Genomic DNA, 17,088 nt, shown 5'->3' on the forward strand with positions numbered 1-17,088 from the left:
CTCTCCTTCCTCTCTTCCTCCATCCTCCCTCTCTCCTCTCTCTCTCTTGTCTCCTCCTCTCTTTTCTCTCTCTTGCCTCCTCCTCTCTCCTCTATCTCCCTTGTCTTCTCTTTCCTCCCCTCTCCCTCTTCTTCTTCTCTCCTCATACTCCCTGTCTTGCCTCTCCTCATCCCTCCCGTCCCCCTTCTCTTCTCTCCTCTCTCCTCATCCCCCCTCCCCCTTCTCTTCTCTTTCCTCCCCTCTCTTCTCTTTCCTCCCCTCTCTTCTCTCCTCATCCCTCCCTCCCCCTTCTCTTCTCTTCTCTCCTCTCCTCTCTTCTCTCCTCTCTCCTCTTCTCCTCCTCCAGTACCTCGGTGGCGGTGTCTGGCCACCGGCCCCCCGGGGCGACGGCATCGGGCGCGTCCACTCACAGCGTGAGCAGCGGCGGCGGCGGTAGCGGTAGCGGCGCCACGCCTCCCGACAGGCTGCGCTTCCCGCGCGGCACGGCCAGCCGCAGCACCTTCCACGGCGGGCAGCTGCGGGAGCGCGAGCGGCGCACGGCCACCTACAACGGGCCGCCCGCCTCGCCCACGCTCTCGCACGACGCCAGCACCCCGCTCTCGCTCTCGCAGGCGCGCAGCCGCGGCTCCACCAACCTCTTCACCAAGCTCACATCGAAGCTCACGCGCAGGTGAGGAACCCTGCACTGCACACCCGCCCCACACCGCACACCCGCAACGCACACCCGCCCCGCAACCACAACCGTGTACTATTACTACTATAACAGCTAAAGTAACAGGACGACATACCGAGACATCCACACACATAGGCACTCATGCATACAGGTGAGGACACACACATCCACACACATAGGCACTCATGCATACAGGTGAGGACACACGCATACACACACATAGGCACTCATGCATACAGGTGAGGACCGCACACCCGCAACGCACACCCGCCCCGCAACCACAACCGTGTACTATTACTACTATAACAGCTAAAGTAACAGGACGACACACCCAGACATACACACACACATACATACAGGTGAGGAACCCCCCCGCACCGCACACCCGCCCCACAACCACAACCGTGTACTAATACTACTATAACTGCTAAAGTAACAGGACGACATACCGAGACATCCACACACATAGGCACTCATGCATACAGGTGAGGACACACACATCCACACACATAGGCACTCATGCATACAGGTGAGGACCGCACACATACACACACATAGGCACTCATGCATACAGGTGAGGACCGCACACATGCACACACATAGGCACTCATGCATACAGGTGAGGACCGCACACATACACACACATAGGCCCTCATGCATACAGGTGAGGACCGCACACATGCACACACATAGGCACTCATGCATACAGGTGAGGACCGCACACATACACACACATAGGCACTCATGCATACAGGTGAGGACACACACATCCACACACATAGGCACTCATGCATACAGGTGAGGACACACACATCCACACACATAGGCACTCATGCATACAGGTGAGGACACACGCATACAGTACACACAGTGACGACTATGAAGTTGATTCAAAGCGCTTTCAAAACACTCACACACATACAGTACGTATGCACTCATACTACATACAGGTGAGGGCCACACGCATTGCCTCGTAATGCCTACAACTATTTCTACTACTGCCATTTCTATTACAGTAATACAAGTGGTAGGACGTGCACGGACATACACACACATGCACATGTACATGTGCACTTACTCTCTTACTCATGCAGACACACTCCTCTCCCCAGCCATTTACAGAACCACACACGCACACATGCACGCATATGCGCACACACACACACACAGACCTGCAAACACACACGTGCACACATGCACACATACACACATGCACGCACACACGCACACATGGGCAAACACACACGCACACCCCGCTGTAAAGTGGCAGGCAGGCCGTCGTTTGTTGACTTGTGCGCAACCCAACCCAAACCCCCTATGGACGTGGTCTGGTCTCTCTGGTCTGTATTATGCTTGCAGGGTGATGCCCCGGGCTGCCCCCTGGCTCCCAGCACAGAAGTCCCAGCTCATAGACGCACGCGCCCTGGCCGTCCATGCCCACGCCCACCCCTCCTCCTCCACCACCTCCACTAGCGCCAACGCCTCCATACACACACACCACCACCAGCACTCACACTCGCCCACACAACAGCACACCCACATGCATCCAGACAGCCAGATGCACACCTACTACCCGAACACGCACACCTTTCCCCTCGACCCCGAGCAGCACTTCCTGCTCCTGCCCATGCCCTCCCAGTCCTGGTCTTGGTGGTTCCCCGACTCCCTGTTCTCTGACCCGGACGGCAGCCGCGACTCGCCCGAGGGCAGCCCCATCCTAGCCCGCCGCACCCCTTCCCTCGGACCCCTGCTCTAAGCTCTAAGTCACACACCTTGTGCGTCCACGGTCACAAGGGGAGCGATCAATGCCATTACTACTTGGCTTAGCGGTTACTAATGCTGAGTCATTCAGAAGGGAGCAGCCTAACGGGAACGGAGCAGACTGGAAATGTACAAAAACGTTATAGTATATAGGTAGAATAGTATAGTGTAGTTTGGTATATACTATCCACCCCACCTACTAATCCTGGCCATCTCAACATTATTTCTTACTACCACAGCATCTCTTGTCTGCTAGTGACTGGTTAGGCTGCACATTCCCCTCCTCGGGTGCGTTTCTCAACAGCGCAGCTGCTAAGTTAGCAACCTATTTGTTTGCAATGCAATTTCCCTTACATAGGTTTCCCATTTACAAGCATTCCTGTCTGCGTGCGCAGCTAGAGGGGTTCCTCTGCAACCTCTGATTGTTTGGAAACTGCTGTCACTCAAAAAATGCCCTCACGCGGTTGGCTGCTTAGCATCTTGCCCCTCCTCAAGGTGTGAATGTTTGTTAACGGGAAACCTATCTATAGCCCGCCTACTAAGTGGCTAGCTTTTCAGAAACAGGGCCCTAAATGGCTTAGCGCTGGCAACTGCCAAATGGTAATTGTGTCGTCCTTGTAACCGTGGATAAGGTGGATAGCACGTTTACCAAAAGCCCCTCGGCTCGCTCCCCTTTCTTCTGTCGCTTGACGCCCCCCTGGCTGTGCCATCCCACGTTGTTTTATTCCTTTCCGTATTAAGACCCTTTGAGTTGCAGGAGGTGCTGTGGGTTTTAATTGGATGATAGTCAAATAGCAGTTTGAGAGCACTTTTGTTTTGCAGGGAGTTATTACCGTAATTTCTAGAGGACTATTAAAGGGCCCCAGAGTATAAACTGCACCCAATAATTTTAACAGGAGAAAAAATAGTCAAATATTAAGTACACACCGATGTACATGTAGGTCGTCGGTATCCTCTTTCTAACGTAGGATATTTACACAACAATAGCTCTGGATCTAACTCCCATTAAGTTGTGCTAATGCCGTGCATTAGCTGTATCATTGCATTCGCTGCAGGTTTCAAAGCATGAGAAAAACATTTGCGGCTGACAGTTCAGCAATTACGGTAAATTAAAGTTTGCGTAAAGAAGAGCACACAATAAGTACAAGAAAAGTAAAAGCCACAAAAGAAGTTCTTGCACAAGTTCCTTCAAAACACAAGTCAAGCTTCAGTCGAATGCTTAGCAGATCATTCTAACACTACTGTGGAACTTTGAAAACAGTTGCAGTAACAGTATGTGGTGACGTTACCATAACCGATATGACCCATCATCTACTGTATTTTTGGTTGATACAGCTTATTGTTCATCTTTTTCATGACAGAGGACCACGCCAACGCCAGGGAAGACAATTCCAAAAACAGGGCCTGCACGTTGCACAGTTTAATCTTGATAAAGTTGGTCTTATCTAGTTGTATTTTCCTAAATCCTCATCAAATCACATTAGAATCCACGTACGTCATCCTGCAGATGCCTGAATCACGTGGTGCATTCAAACATCACACATTAATCCAAGGCCAAGTCCTATTCAACTCTGTTAAACTGTTGTTTAAGCATTTTTTTAATTAACCCATCGATATCGCCTTTCTTTTTTTGTTTGTGTTTTTTCTTTTTTCCCTTTTTTTTTAGAAACATGTCATTCAGGTTTACCAAAAGGTAGGACATCCGAATGAATGAACAATCGCCATAACCAGCCTTTTGTATGCCATTAACCAAAAAGACTTATTTTCTATTCTTTCTATCTTTTTGTGAGCATTTACCACTGAAAAACCATTGCATTGAAATGCCTGCGGAAAAAAAACACCCACAGACACAAACGCACATTTGACACTCTCGTGTATCTCTCACAATCACATATTTTGACAGCCTTGTGTATACAGTATATCTCTCTCTCTCTCTCTTGCGCTGTCTCTCTCCGAGCCTTGACCTGAGTGTGATTGAGCATGCCTTTGTCCTCTTTACCTCATTGTTCTCCAAGCCACGACGAGCCGATCCCAGTGTCGCACAGTTCACCCATGCATGCCTTCGTTTTCACAAGGGCAGAACACTGCACAGCCCACCTGCCCACATCACCTGACCTGATATCACAGTTAATCACTTTCATTGATTGATAACAGAACAAAAACAGAAACATTCACACTTTTTCCATCACATTTCTTTCCACAGGTAAGTCATTTGTTGTGGACTGGGTTTGAGTCTAATGGTTCGATTAGCGAGCAAGTTAAAGTGAAGTTAGAGAAAGGGTGTCTGTGCTTCAGCCCTCGTGGTGCTCACAGTCCAGGACAGCAGAATGAAGACAAACTGGGCTACTTCTCAGTGACTAGACCCAGGGATGACCGGAGCACACAGCATACTTTTAGAGGGTTTTTTTTTTTTTTGGTGCACAACGTGACTGACGTTTAGACTCACCTGCGTCTCCTGAGAGTCAGATTGTGTCTAGTCACTGAGAAGTAGCCCAGTTTGTCTTCATTAAAGTGAAGTTTTTCAGTCACACTGTATCTGTATCTGTCCTGAGGACAATGACCTTTCAGGCGCAATTGCCCCCCACCCCCACCCCCCATATGTTTTCTGGGTAACACTTTAGAGTAACTACCCAAAAAAGCTTTATAAACACTTAATTAACATCTAATAATAATTCACATTTAACAAAGCATTTACAAATGTTTGTAAATGAGTAAGAACCAAACTACGACTGCACAGTGGAGTGGAAATCAACTTCTACTGTGTGAGTTGTATGTGGTTTAATGCCTTTTGGTCTTTGGAGGAGAAACTTCTTGGACTGATGCGACTGTGCTGTGTCTGACGTGGTAACATAATATTTCTTACCCATTTATAAACATTTGTAAACAATTTGTTGATAACTAGTTCATTATTTATAAAGTGCTTATGAAGGTGTTCGTAGGTAGTTATTCTAAAGTGTTGCCGTTTTCTGTATGTGTGTATGTGTGTAAACTGGGGGGGTTAACACACCACCTACCACTCTTGTGCGATCCAGGCAACCCCACTGGGCACTTAATTTGGCTGCCGACAGATGTGGCGATTGACAAGGGGGTTCGTTCGTAACGACACGGGAGACAAGGTACCAAAGGCTTTGGAAACCTAGCAACCGCCCACCCCCCACCCTGCCAACCTGCCAACCTGCCAACCTGCCCCGCCCCCCCCAGTCTCTTTTAACTCCCCGCCAAGGCTGAGCGACCCTCCCAATCAATCAACTGTCAAAACTGTGAGCAATCTGCCCCTTCTCTCCGTCCGCTGGTAGTTAAGTTGTGTTATTTCTGTTAGCTGCTTCTCCAAAAGCTTCTTCCCTACTTGTTCTCCCTCTGGTCCAGATAATGTCTCCTACCTACTCCACTCAAATTAAGTCCCTCCCAAGGGGAAAAAAATGTCTCTGTGTGCAATTCCTGGCTTTTAGGGAAGATTAAATCTTCTCTACGATGAAATCTACTAGTTCTCGGCGCTGTACTACTGTAGGTTTATTAAACTGCTGCCAAATGACTGGTTAGTTGCTGTCCCTTGATTAGCATCGGAATTCAAACCACAACCCATGTGTGCATGTGCGCGTGCGTGTGCGCGTGCGTGTGTGCACTTGAGTTTATATTGAACTCTGACCTGTAATAGATGTCATAATGTCTAACTGTTCATTCAAGTCTTACGAGTCTTTGTTTCCGACATGTAAGTGCTTTATCTTTTATTCGACATGTTTTGACGGTGTAACCTTCATCATAGGGTCAACGTGTACAGTATGTTGATGCGTGTTGATGCTTTGCTACATGCTACAGTGATCCATTGACTTTCACTAGCTTAGCTACATACCTCCTCTTTTAACTTGTCTTAAAGCAAGATAACGCTTAACATGAAAAATTAAACACTTAACCGCCTTTATAAACCCCAGCCAACGATATTAACTATATTAAGCCCCAAAATAGTGGCCTACCCCTTTAACATGTCTGAAACAAACGGAGAACTTGAGACTTGTTCACCTGGCCTCGTTAGACACCTGGTCACCCTGAAACCCTCAGGCCTTCAAGGGCCATCTGTTCATCTGCCCTGAGGTTTTGCCTCCTTTTCTCTCTTTCCCTCGCTCTCTGTCCTGTCTTCCCCTCGGTCTCCCTCTCTTCCCCTCAATCTCTCTCTCCTCTCTCTTCCCCTTGGTCTCTCTCTATTCTCGCCTCTCCACTGTCTCTCTCCCCTCTCCACTGTCTCTCCTCTCTCCTCTCCACCTTCTCTCTCCTCTCTCTTCCCCACTGTCTCTCTCCTCTCTCTTCCCCACTGTCTCTTTCTCCTCTCTTCCCCACTGTCTCTCTCCTCTCTCTCCCCACTGTCTCTCTCCTCTCTCTTCCCCACTGTCTCTCTCTTCTCTCTCTTCCCCACTGTCTCTCTCCTCTCTCTTCCCCACTGTCTCTCTCCTCTCTCTTCCCCACTGTCTCTTTCTCCTCTCTCTTCCCCTCGGTCTCTCTCTCCTCTCCTCTCTCCTCTCTCTCCCCACTGTCTCTCTCCTCTCTCTTCCCCACTGTCTCTCTCTCCTCTCTCTTACCATCGGTCTCTCTCCTCTCTCTTCTCCTCGATCTCTCTCTCCTCTCCTCCCGTCTCTTTTTTCACTTTTTTCATTCCCATCTATCTATCTATCTATCTATCTATCTATCTATCTATCTATCTATCTATCTATCTATCTATCTATCTATATATCTCCAGACATGTACCAGCATGCCTCCCAACAGTCCTTGTCTCCTTCTCGCCAGCCTTTTTTAACCTCCATTAGTCTGCCTTTACTTTGCTTTCCTTTTTCAACGCCTCTTTTTCATCACGTCTTCTATCTGCCAAACCCCTCCCGCATACAGTATGCGTTTCCACCCAGCTGGTTTTTATTTTATTTTTTTATTTTCTTGTCCAGCATGGTTGTCGCCTGCCATATTGCAGCTTGATCGCACAGAATTCTGTGAAATGAACAAGGACCATTGTGACGCAAAATGTGTGGCAGTTTTACTGACTTTGCCAAAATATCATGACGGAAGAACGGAAGTGCTTTCCGTGGTGGGCCAATGGAAGTGCTTTCTCTGTATTTGCACAGCTCTCACGTGTTCCATGGTCCCACAGTCGTATGTTCCAACTTTTGTTCTCTCAGGATTTTTCTAATTTCATTTTTTTTTTCTCTCAAAAAGCATTTCCTACTCACAGGTTAGAGATCATTTTGGTCTGGGCACAGCTTGTACTGCTGCTAGCATTCTTTTGTTTAGTACAATAATTTGGTAGCCTATCAATTAAATTGGAAATATCAAAATCTCAAACATTTCTTTCCCGACAGGTTAAGGATAGGGATTGTTTTGGTCTGAACCAATGACGTCTATTAACTTATATTGCTATAACAATTTAGAAACTTTGTATCAAAATCATAGTCAGAAATCAGAAATTTGATATCAACTGGATGGAAAAGATACCACCAGTTTGTCAGTTTTCTAATGATAGACTCAGCATATAGCTGAGGGAACATAGAGAAAACACTTCCGTGATTCCATCACAGAAAACACTTCTGTGACCCCTACACAAAATTTGAAATTGTGAAACTGCCACAGATTTCGTGACCCAAGGATCCGCTTTCATTTTGCGGATTTCTGTGAGATCAGGCTGCTCACATGTATTTTGCTGTTTGTCACTGTTTGTTAAAACACTAGTTTTAATGTACTGGTTGTTTTGTGGCTTTCTTATAACATGGTCTATTTTCACAGCATGTCATTGTACCATTACTGTCTGCTTATTTTGTCCCACATCAGATCTATTTGCTTGACCATATTTGTTAACCTCATTTTATTAAGTGTCCCACTGTGGTGGAAACCCATATTTACCAACCCAGCCTGCTCATTGACTGTTTCGTTTCTACCCCGGCTGCTGGAGGATTGCTAACCTGCCACACAGGCTACTATTGTTTTGTTGTTTTTTTCTAAACAGGAAGTGATTTTACTTGCTCACAGGAAGTCCACTGTATCAAAGTCCTCTCCACTAATGCTTCACACAGCACTTCAGAAAAATGCTGTTTGTTTGTTTGTTTGTTTTATATTGTATTCAGTTTTTGCTTGTTTTTTTTTTCTTCTTCTTTCTTGTAATCCAGCCACTACCAAGAAAGCATGCTCAGACTTCACAAGGACGCACTACTGTACCGTATATTGCCATGTTGATGACAAGTTGATAACCTTTTCTTCCTCCAAGCTAAAGCTAACTAACACGTAACACTCCACTCTTTGCCTTGCCTGCGTTAATGCTGACTGACTGGCCTATTTGTCTTTTGTCACTCTGGTCCTTAGATAACGTCTGGTTGATGTCACGGAGATGATCTCTCTCTTATTTGGTTCTTATTTTTCTTTCTCTCTTTCTTTCTCTCTCTCTTTCCTCTCTTTTTTTCCCCTTTCTCTAATCCACCTCTTGCTGCCATTCATTCGTCTTTGAAGAGGGACGGCAGAGTTTGAGAGGAATGGGAGATATGAGGGTTCAAGGTGAGAATGGGGACGGTGCTCCAATGGGGTGCTTTTTTATCTTGGCTTTTTCCTGGGTGTGGTTGGCTTGGGTTGGGATAAATTCAAGTGTAAAGAAATCCTGCACACTGTCCAGTCCACCAACAAACTTTAATACGTTTCGGTCATCCTGAAGAAGGTCGGATGGCCGAAACGTTGTATTAAAGTCTGCGGGATTTCTTTACACTTGAATGACAACCCCACTGAGATAATATCCTATACAGAGGTGTGCAGAAGCGTCTTCTTGAACTGGGTCGGGGTGAAGACAGGCCTTCAGAATGTCCTACTACCATGTATGAACCATGTGTTACCTGCCTTACTTGTATCACGCAGGTGATTCCACCAATTACCTAATCGGCATATCTGACAGGATAGTATCATTCCATTAACCCATTTTAGCCTAAGCCCTTTTTGGGAAAGGGTTCCCTCTTTCCTAAATTCTAAATATCTCAGCCTCCGAAGCACATACAAACATGAAATAAGTTGTATTTAAAAGCTAGGACCCTCATTTAGAATGGTTCAGTCAGCTGTAACATATTCACATTTAAAATGCAAAAAACCCTAAAATCTCAGGAACCTGAATGCAGCGTTTATGTGTCTCCAGGCTAAAATGGGGCAAATGAGCGTGTGTAGTCACGCATAGTGGTAACTTTGAAGGTATTTTACAGCTGGTGTTCTTGGACTCCATCTTGTCATCCATCTTTTATCAGTCTTTGATCCCACGTGGTGAATGAAACCAGACCATTGCCTCTGCCATTTTTCAAATGACTAATCGTTGCAATCCCATTCAGTCCTACATAGTATCACTTTTTGCCCTGTTGACCAGTCGGCAATATTTTGACACCAAGAGTATGCGTCTAAAACTTCCGCCACACTCAAAACCTTGCCCTCGCCCTCGCGGCAACATGACTTTGCTGATACTGTAGTTAGGTTATTCCAACGGGGACACAGGCAGGGCAAATGAGCTAATCAAAGAGAGGTGAAATTCAGTGTTCCATTCTGACAGCTCCAGGACATTCGGTCGTCGCAGTGAATCAAACAGAATGAAACATTTCGTTTGTTGATCGTATTGGCCACCGTTGGACAAAATTCGATCCTCATTTGCGTAATATCAAACTTGCCAGAATGTTTTCGCTTCACCTCGCTCCTGTTCGCTTGCCTTCACCTCCCTCATGGGAAGGAATGACGGTGTTCGCTACACTTGGCCAAATTGCCGTGTATGTGCATTAGGGAAGGGTCAATGTCTAGGCAAACGTGTTTGTGACGGGTACAGTATGCCGTCGGCGTCCCACATTGCTGTCTGGTCAAATGGCATAGAATAATCACACAGAGTATGAGACTGCACTGTTGTACGAGACTGCACTGTTGTACGAGACTGCAGTGTTGTATGAGACTGCAGTGTTGTATGAGACTGCGAGAGACAGACATCTTCCATCTTCCACCTCAAGGCTTCCGCTCATACTCCTGAGAGGAAATGCCTGTCATATTTCATTTTCATATTTGTGGGGCCGCCAAAAACTAGCCAGGCTGGCACACGCTAGTTTCCTCCACTCAACACTTAACACACCGTGAAAAGAAACCGGTGTTGTGGTGATGTGAACGAGCTGAGATACAAAGCCAGTGCAACACCCTAGGGCAGTGGTTCTTAACTGGACTCACAATTTTCCACGGACATGAGACCTATGTTGTGACCCAATTTTTTGTTACACTGTCGGGACTTTGACAATTTATTCTAATTATCATAAATATAACCATGCATTTGATAGCATACAGTATGTTTTGCATCAACATTTTCCTTTTATGCTGACATACTACATGTCTATCAACTTGTAGAAACATGTATTAATAACGACAGTCATGCATCTTGTCTCAGTGTTGGGATTAGGAAATGGATCGCACTCAGTTTTTTCTTCTTTCTTGTTCTTTTCTTTTTATTTAAACATGGCAGGGACTGATATATCAATGTATAAATAAAAAGAAAAGAACAAGAAAGAAGAAAAAACTGAGTGCGATCCATTTCCTAACAACTTGATTACTTCAGAGACGCACCAACAAGACGGAAGAGCGCGGTGTATGGAAAATAACTCTTGTGTGTTGGGATTGGAAATAAAAAGGGGAATTAATACATTACATCTCCGAGACCCACGGAGGACCCCTCCGCGACCCACTTTTTGGGTCCCTTCCAACCCATTAGTTAAGAAACACTGCCCTACGGTGTTGGTTTTGGTTTTGGGTTGGGGCTGTTGACAGGTCAGGCCACAGGAAGTAGCGCATCTCGACAAAGTAGCCCATCGTGACTGTGCATCAGCTGATGCATCAGGCCTAGCTAAACACGGAGGCAGGAAGAGGAGCTGGTATTAGTCCCCCAGCTTTTCTGGCTCTCTGCTGCCACCCTGTGGGCAAGCTGAGTAACTGACCAAGCGAGGTCCAGGTCTGTCCACCATGGCAGGGGTAGATTATACAGCATATAAGGCAGGGGTATTCAATTATATTTCAACGAGGGCCATTTTTCCAAATTCCTCCCAGTAAAGGGACCGAGCTATACGTATGTATTATGGTTGCCGACTGTCAATCAAAAAAATATGGGAGAGTTCATTGAAGTGGAGGGTCTGGGGGTCCTCCCCCAGAAAATGTTGCATTTCTTAGATGTAATTTCCTGCATTTTAACGTCTCGTGTCGTGTTTCAGCATAATGAAGCCCATACTTTTCTAAATACCATCTCTAAATTCAAAAAAACGATTCTGTACCTTACTGTCCAAGGGCCGCATCTGGCCCCAGGGCCGCCATTTGTAGCCCTGATATAAGGCCTTTGACCTTCTATGATCTGCCAACCATGATTGCAGATCAGGTCAGTTTAGTTCCTTTTCCCATACAAAGTACTTTTAAAATTCTAAGCATTTATAGAAGCTCATTGCTAAGGAGGATTGGTGTTCGTTGTCCTCAAGCCCAAATTATTGTACAGGAACCTAAACAGAAAGGCTACATAGGTGCAATGATGCTTACAAAGTCATCTCAAAGCATGTACCATATATGGAAAGAGCCAGAATGAAGTCTATGAAAGTAGTAGTCCACCTCAAACAATAAAATGACTAATAAATGTGATATCCTGAAAATAAAAGGTGAATGAGGATTGAATCCAGACAAGACTGCCTGTAGCACTGTGTAAGTGCAGTGTGTTTGCATGCGTTAGTCTTGCTCACCCTGCACGATTGGTTGCCATTGCTGGCTGTGTGTGTGTGCCAGTAACATCCCTCATCATGCATGGACACTGTGGGTGCAACTCAAACTAGTTACCTCCCGACCTTTTCCTTTGCTTGTGGACACTTGACTCTGTGGCGCCCCTCCTCCGCTTGAGAAAACGATAATAAAGTTTCCCCACTGTCAACCTAGGCAGGGCAACGTGTGAGGGACTTTTCTTCATTCAACATCCCGATTGTAGAGCGCCACAAAAAAGTTGCTTGAAAAGAGAAAAAAACGTTTCTTCACCGAGGCACTCCAAAAAGTAAAGTTAAAAATGTCTTTATTATTATGACATGTCCATTAAGGACTTTTAAAATTGCTCACACGTAGCGGCAGTTGAGCCTTCTTCAGGGCATGGCTCACCTGCCGCTACGGAGTTTTGGAGTGCCTTGCTGAAGAAAAGTTTTTTCTCTTTTCAAGCAACCTTTTTGACATTGAACCTTGAACCAAAGAGCACCCACAAGAATACTTTTTTCATCTTTCTAAAGGGACTGAGCACGCCTCTGATTTCCAAACATTGTTAAGTGCCACCTTTGAATTGTGGCTTTGCGAGATGTTGAATATGAAACAATTGGTTACACTTCATTTTCATGGTTCATTATTACAGTGGATCTACCTTATCAGGTACAGTGTAATAACCAGTGTAACAATATTTAATATCATGTGCAACACCATGTACCAATTTTGTACTTACATCTAGGGTTAGGGTTGGTACATGGTATTGCACTGGTATTACATGATGTTAAATATTGTTGCACTGGTTATTAGACTGTACCTGTGGTAGGTCCACTGTAATAGTGAACCATTAACATAAAGTGTTACCAAACAATCTATGACAATGACATCAACCCTTCCATCACAAGGTCACAAGCAGCAGGAAAGGACTGGAGCAACTAGTTTGACTTGCACCCTATGTGTGACTGTCACAGCACGATATCATCAGTCATCCGATCAATATCACATGTCACATGCTCACTCTCTCTCTCTCCTGGCTCTCTTAGGGCTACTGTGCCCACTGTTTACACCCACGTGCCATTCTATATACTCCTTTACCATTGCATCATGCCAACACATTCATGTGGCTTTTGTTTACCATTTCAGGTTATGAGGATAAGTGAATACGTAAACACGCCAAAACTGTGCCATGGGTTATTGTAGGTTATGTTTGAGGTGTGTTTTCGTTTCTATTTGTGTGTGGATAGGGTGGGGGGGGGGGGGGTTCAGCCAATTGCCAACTTTTCAGCTCTTTTATGATCTTGCATACCAACTTAACCGGAAGGGGGGGCTGATTAACTTGAATATTTGATATGGTACCCACACACCATACTAAAGTGTTATAATCAGGTAAGGCTTCAATGCACTTCAGTTAAGAGTAGTGGATATCAGTCTATGCCATTTGGCACTGTATTGCCTGTACTGTACTGTATGTTCATGTCTCTCTCTCTCTCTCTCTCTCTCTCTCTCTCTCTCTCTCTCTCTCTCTCTCTCTCTCTCTCTCTCTCTCTCTCTCCCTACCTACCTGTCCCTATTCCCTCTCTCTTTCTCTCTCTCCCTCTGCCCCCCTTCTCTCTCCCTCTCTTTCTCTCCCCCCTCCAGTCGTAACGTGTCGGGGGAGGCCAAGGATGGCGAGGGGAATGGTAACGGTAATGGTAATGGCGGTGGCGTTGGTAACGGTGGCGGTGGCGGCAAGGACGGCAAGCCGCGCTCGCTGCGCTTCACGTGGAGCATGAAGACCACCTCGTCCATGGAGGCGGGCGACATGATGCGCGAGATCCGCAAGGTGCTGGACGCCAACAGCTGCGACTACGAGCAGCGCGAGCGCTTCCTGCTGCTCTGCGTCCACGGCGACGGGCACGCCGAGAGCCTGGTCCAATGGGAGATGGAGGTGTGCAAGCTGCCCCGCCTCTCGCTCAACGGCGTGCGCTTCAAGCGGATATCCGGAACCTCTATCGCCTTCAAGAACATCGCCTCCAAGATCGCCAACGAGCTCAAGCTGTAGAACTGCTGCGCCACTCAGTAACAACGACAACAACAACAACAACAACAGCCTACCCGCCGCCACAGGACAAACAAACAATACTCGGGAAGCCCATCTTTGAGGGGGGGGAGGGGGGGAACAGTGTGAGTGGAGATAATGGGGAGGGGGGGGGATAGGGAAAATGTCAAGGACAATGACATACAATACATACAAAATGCGAAATGATACCAGAGGGAAAAAAATGTGAAAAATGAAAATCGACTAGGTAAAGGACTGCAGGCACAAAGAAAAAAACTAGCATAATCAAACCTGTACATTGTTAATGAACAAACCGAAAAACAAGTAGCAGATACTGCAAATAGCACTCAAAAAACACTTACAAAAAAAATATGTACCAGAAAATAATGTATAGACTTATGCCTTAGGCAATAATTTCCCGCATCTTTCCATTGTTATTATTATTGTTGCTATTAATTATTATTATTATTATTATTACTGATGCGGCCATTGATAGTAAAACAAAAATGAGAGATTTTTTTTCTGTTATCTTTTTTTATCGTGCACTACTGCTTTAGTTGGACTTTGTAGCCATAGCAACCAAACAACAGGTCCACACCACCAAACCTCTAAAAAACACACACACACACACACAGTCGCTTCACACAAGCAAAAACAGGAAGGGCAAAAAGACACGCACATTCAAACACACCAGGAGAAATAGAAAGGCATCCGTTCCTGTGTTGACCATGGTCCACACATCTTCATCGTCTTTGCAGCTCCCCCATCCTTCCATGAAATCGGCACATAGCTTGGCCAATGCCACTTGAACCCTGGCCCAGGAGGAACTGCCTTCAGGCAGGTGGAACATCGGCATCCATTGCACACACACACACACACACACACACACACACACACACATATATACACACACTTTTTTTCTGATGTGTGATGTTTCTTTTTTTTCTTTTGTTTAATTATTATTATTTGTTTTAGTCTGCTTTGCTTATACATGTCTGTGGGTGCGGGGGTGGTGCTACCTCATCCGAGGAAGAAACAAAATAAAAGCCCTCCATTGTCCTGGATGTGTGTGGAAAAGCTGCCACCACCCTCTCACATACAGACATGAATACACACACGTACACGCACACGCACACGTACACGCACACGCACACGCACACGTACACGCACACGTACACACACACGCACACACACACACACACACTCCCCTTAACAAGAGTCCCTCCCCTTGCTCATCCCTGTTCCAGAGCCAGGCCACAGCCACTCTCCTCCATCCACACCTCTTCCTCTACTGCACTCCTGGACACGCCCCCCTGGCCTGCAGCAGCTGATGAGCAATGTTCTAGAGTGGGAATGTTCTAGAATGGGAATGTTCTAGAGTCAGAATGTTCTAGAGTCAGAATGTTCTAGAGTGCGCCATGCAAGCCATTCAGGGATTTTGCAGAGAATGACCGAGAAAGAGATGGTGAGAGACCTCAGACCAGCACTGTAGGTTGGAAGGAGTAGCACGCTTCAGATGAGACTGCTTGCACACACATGCACGCTCGCGCGCACATACTCAAGCACATACAAGCACGAAAGATGCTCTCACTCTCCCGCACACACACACACCCCAGACACGCATACACACAATGGTGTAGGGTTGTGGGGTGTGCTTTTCAGCGTGTCTCATGACTTTGAGTCTGTGTTGCGTTTGTTAAATAATATAATTCAAACAGAAATAGGCAAAAAAAAAAGAGAGAGAGCGATAGAAATCGCGAGAGAAAGCGAGTGAGAATGAAACCAAGAAAGTGATTAGGAAGATTCTCCTTCCTTGTGTATTTAATTATTTTATTTTATTTTTTTGTTATGGACGTACGCCAGATGCCCTCTGCTCTAGCTCTCCCGGTGGAGAATCGGGTTCAGCCAGTGACTATATACAAATGGACCCCAAAAGTTCCATTCCTATGCAGTCATTGGCTGCATACAGTCATTGGGTTCAGCAATGAGGTGTTGTATTTACTGTTGGCTTTGTAAGGTTAAAGGTCAAAGTGTTTAAAGGTTGCCACACACTCTCAGCCAGGCCACCAGTATTCACTCCAGACACCCCATCATATTCTAGCACTGTTGTCCTCTTTTATCTTTTGTTTGTTCGTTTTACTGGCTTCTGTTCAATTTTATTTTTTGTCTTATTTCAGGTTGGAATGTAAATAATGTGCATTAGTTTGGCGACCCACGGCATCATGATGTATTTTGTTTTGTTTTCCTTCTTTTTTTTTTCCTTTCCTTTTTTTTTTTTTTTTTTTTTTTAAGTCTGGCGACTAGCCAGAAGCATAATTAATGTAACTCATCACAGGTTAAGGTTTATCAGTGTCTCCATTAAACACTCTAAAAGTACCCTGTGTTGAGTCTGTCTTTATGGCTTGATGGTTCAGTCTGTGATTATTGCAAATGTTTATATCTACTAGTATAGGGGTGGGTATTGGTAACAACCTCACAATACAATGCATATCCCGATACAGGGGTCACGATAAGATACGTATTGCGATACATGTGCATCCCGATACATGGTCTTCAAGGCGATATGTATCCGATATTTACCTCCGCCAGGAGGTTATGTGATCGCCCGATTTGTTTGTTTGTTTGTTCGTGTGTTCGCACATGGCCTCTTGCGCCACGTCACAATGGCAAAGTCAGAGCCATACAGATGGGAGAGTTACGCAATTGGAGGACCAGGAATTAAATGGCAGCTCCGCCTTTCAGCGAGATAAGGGTGTTCCTAAAGCGGCTGTCTTTCCATAGACTCAACATAGAACCACCACATTAACAGCCAAAAATAAGGACTAACGAACTATACTGCGGGGTAATCACCACAAATATGTAAACCAACAACAGTCTC

General features: G+C 45.8%; 1 protein-coding gene across 3 annotated transcripts in view; it reads left to right on the forward strand.

Moving 5' to 3' along the window:
* The window catches only part of mark3b (MAP/microtubule affinity-regulating kinase 3b), a 131,407-nt gene extending 114,590 nt beyond the window's left edge, over nt 1–16,817 (forward strand). The window contains exons 15-18 of one of the 3 annotated variants that reach the window (XM_063223690.1): nt 347–670; nt 4,101–4,127; nt 8,912–8,956; nt 13,811–16,817. In XM_063223690.1, the coding sequence (XP_063079760.1) occupies nt 347–670; nt 4,101–4,127; nt 8,912–8,956; nt 13,811–14,213 (799 nt within the window). In that variant the 3' untranslated portion in view covers nt 14,214–16,817. The remainder of the gene's footprint in view (nt 1–346; nt 671–4,100; nt 4,128–8,911; nt 8,957–13,810) is intronic. The other 2 variants (XM_063223691.1, XM_063223692.1) reach the window with 2 other exon arrangements.
* The last annotated feature ends 271 nt before the right edge of the window (nt 16,818–17,088 follow it).

The sequence above is a fragment of the Engraulis encrasicolus genome, chromosome 18 (genome assembly GCF_034702125.1).
Source record: "Engraulis encrasicolus isolate BLACKSEA-1 chromosome 18, IST_EnEncr_1.0, whole genome shotgun sequence".
Lineage (NCBI taxonomy): Eukaryota > Metazoa > Chordata > Actinopteri > Clupeiformes > Engraulidae > Engraulis > Engraulis encrasicolus.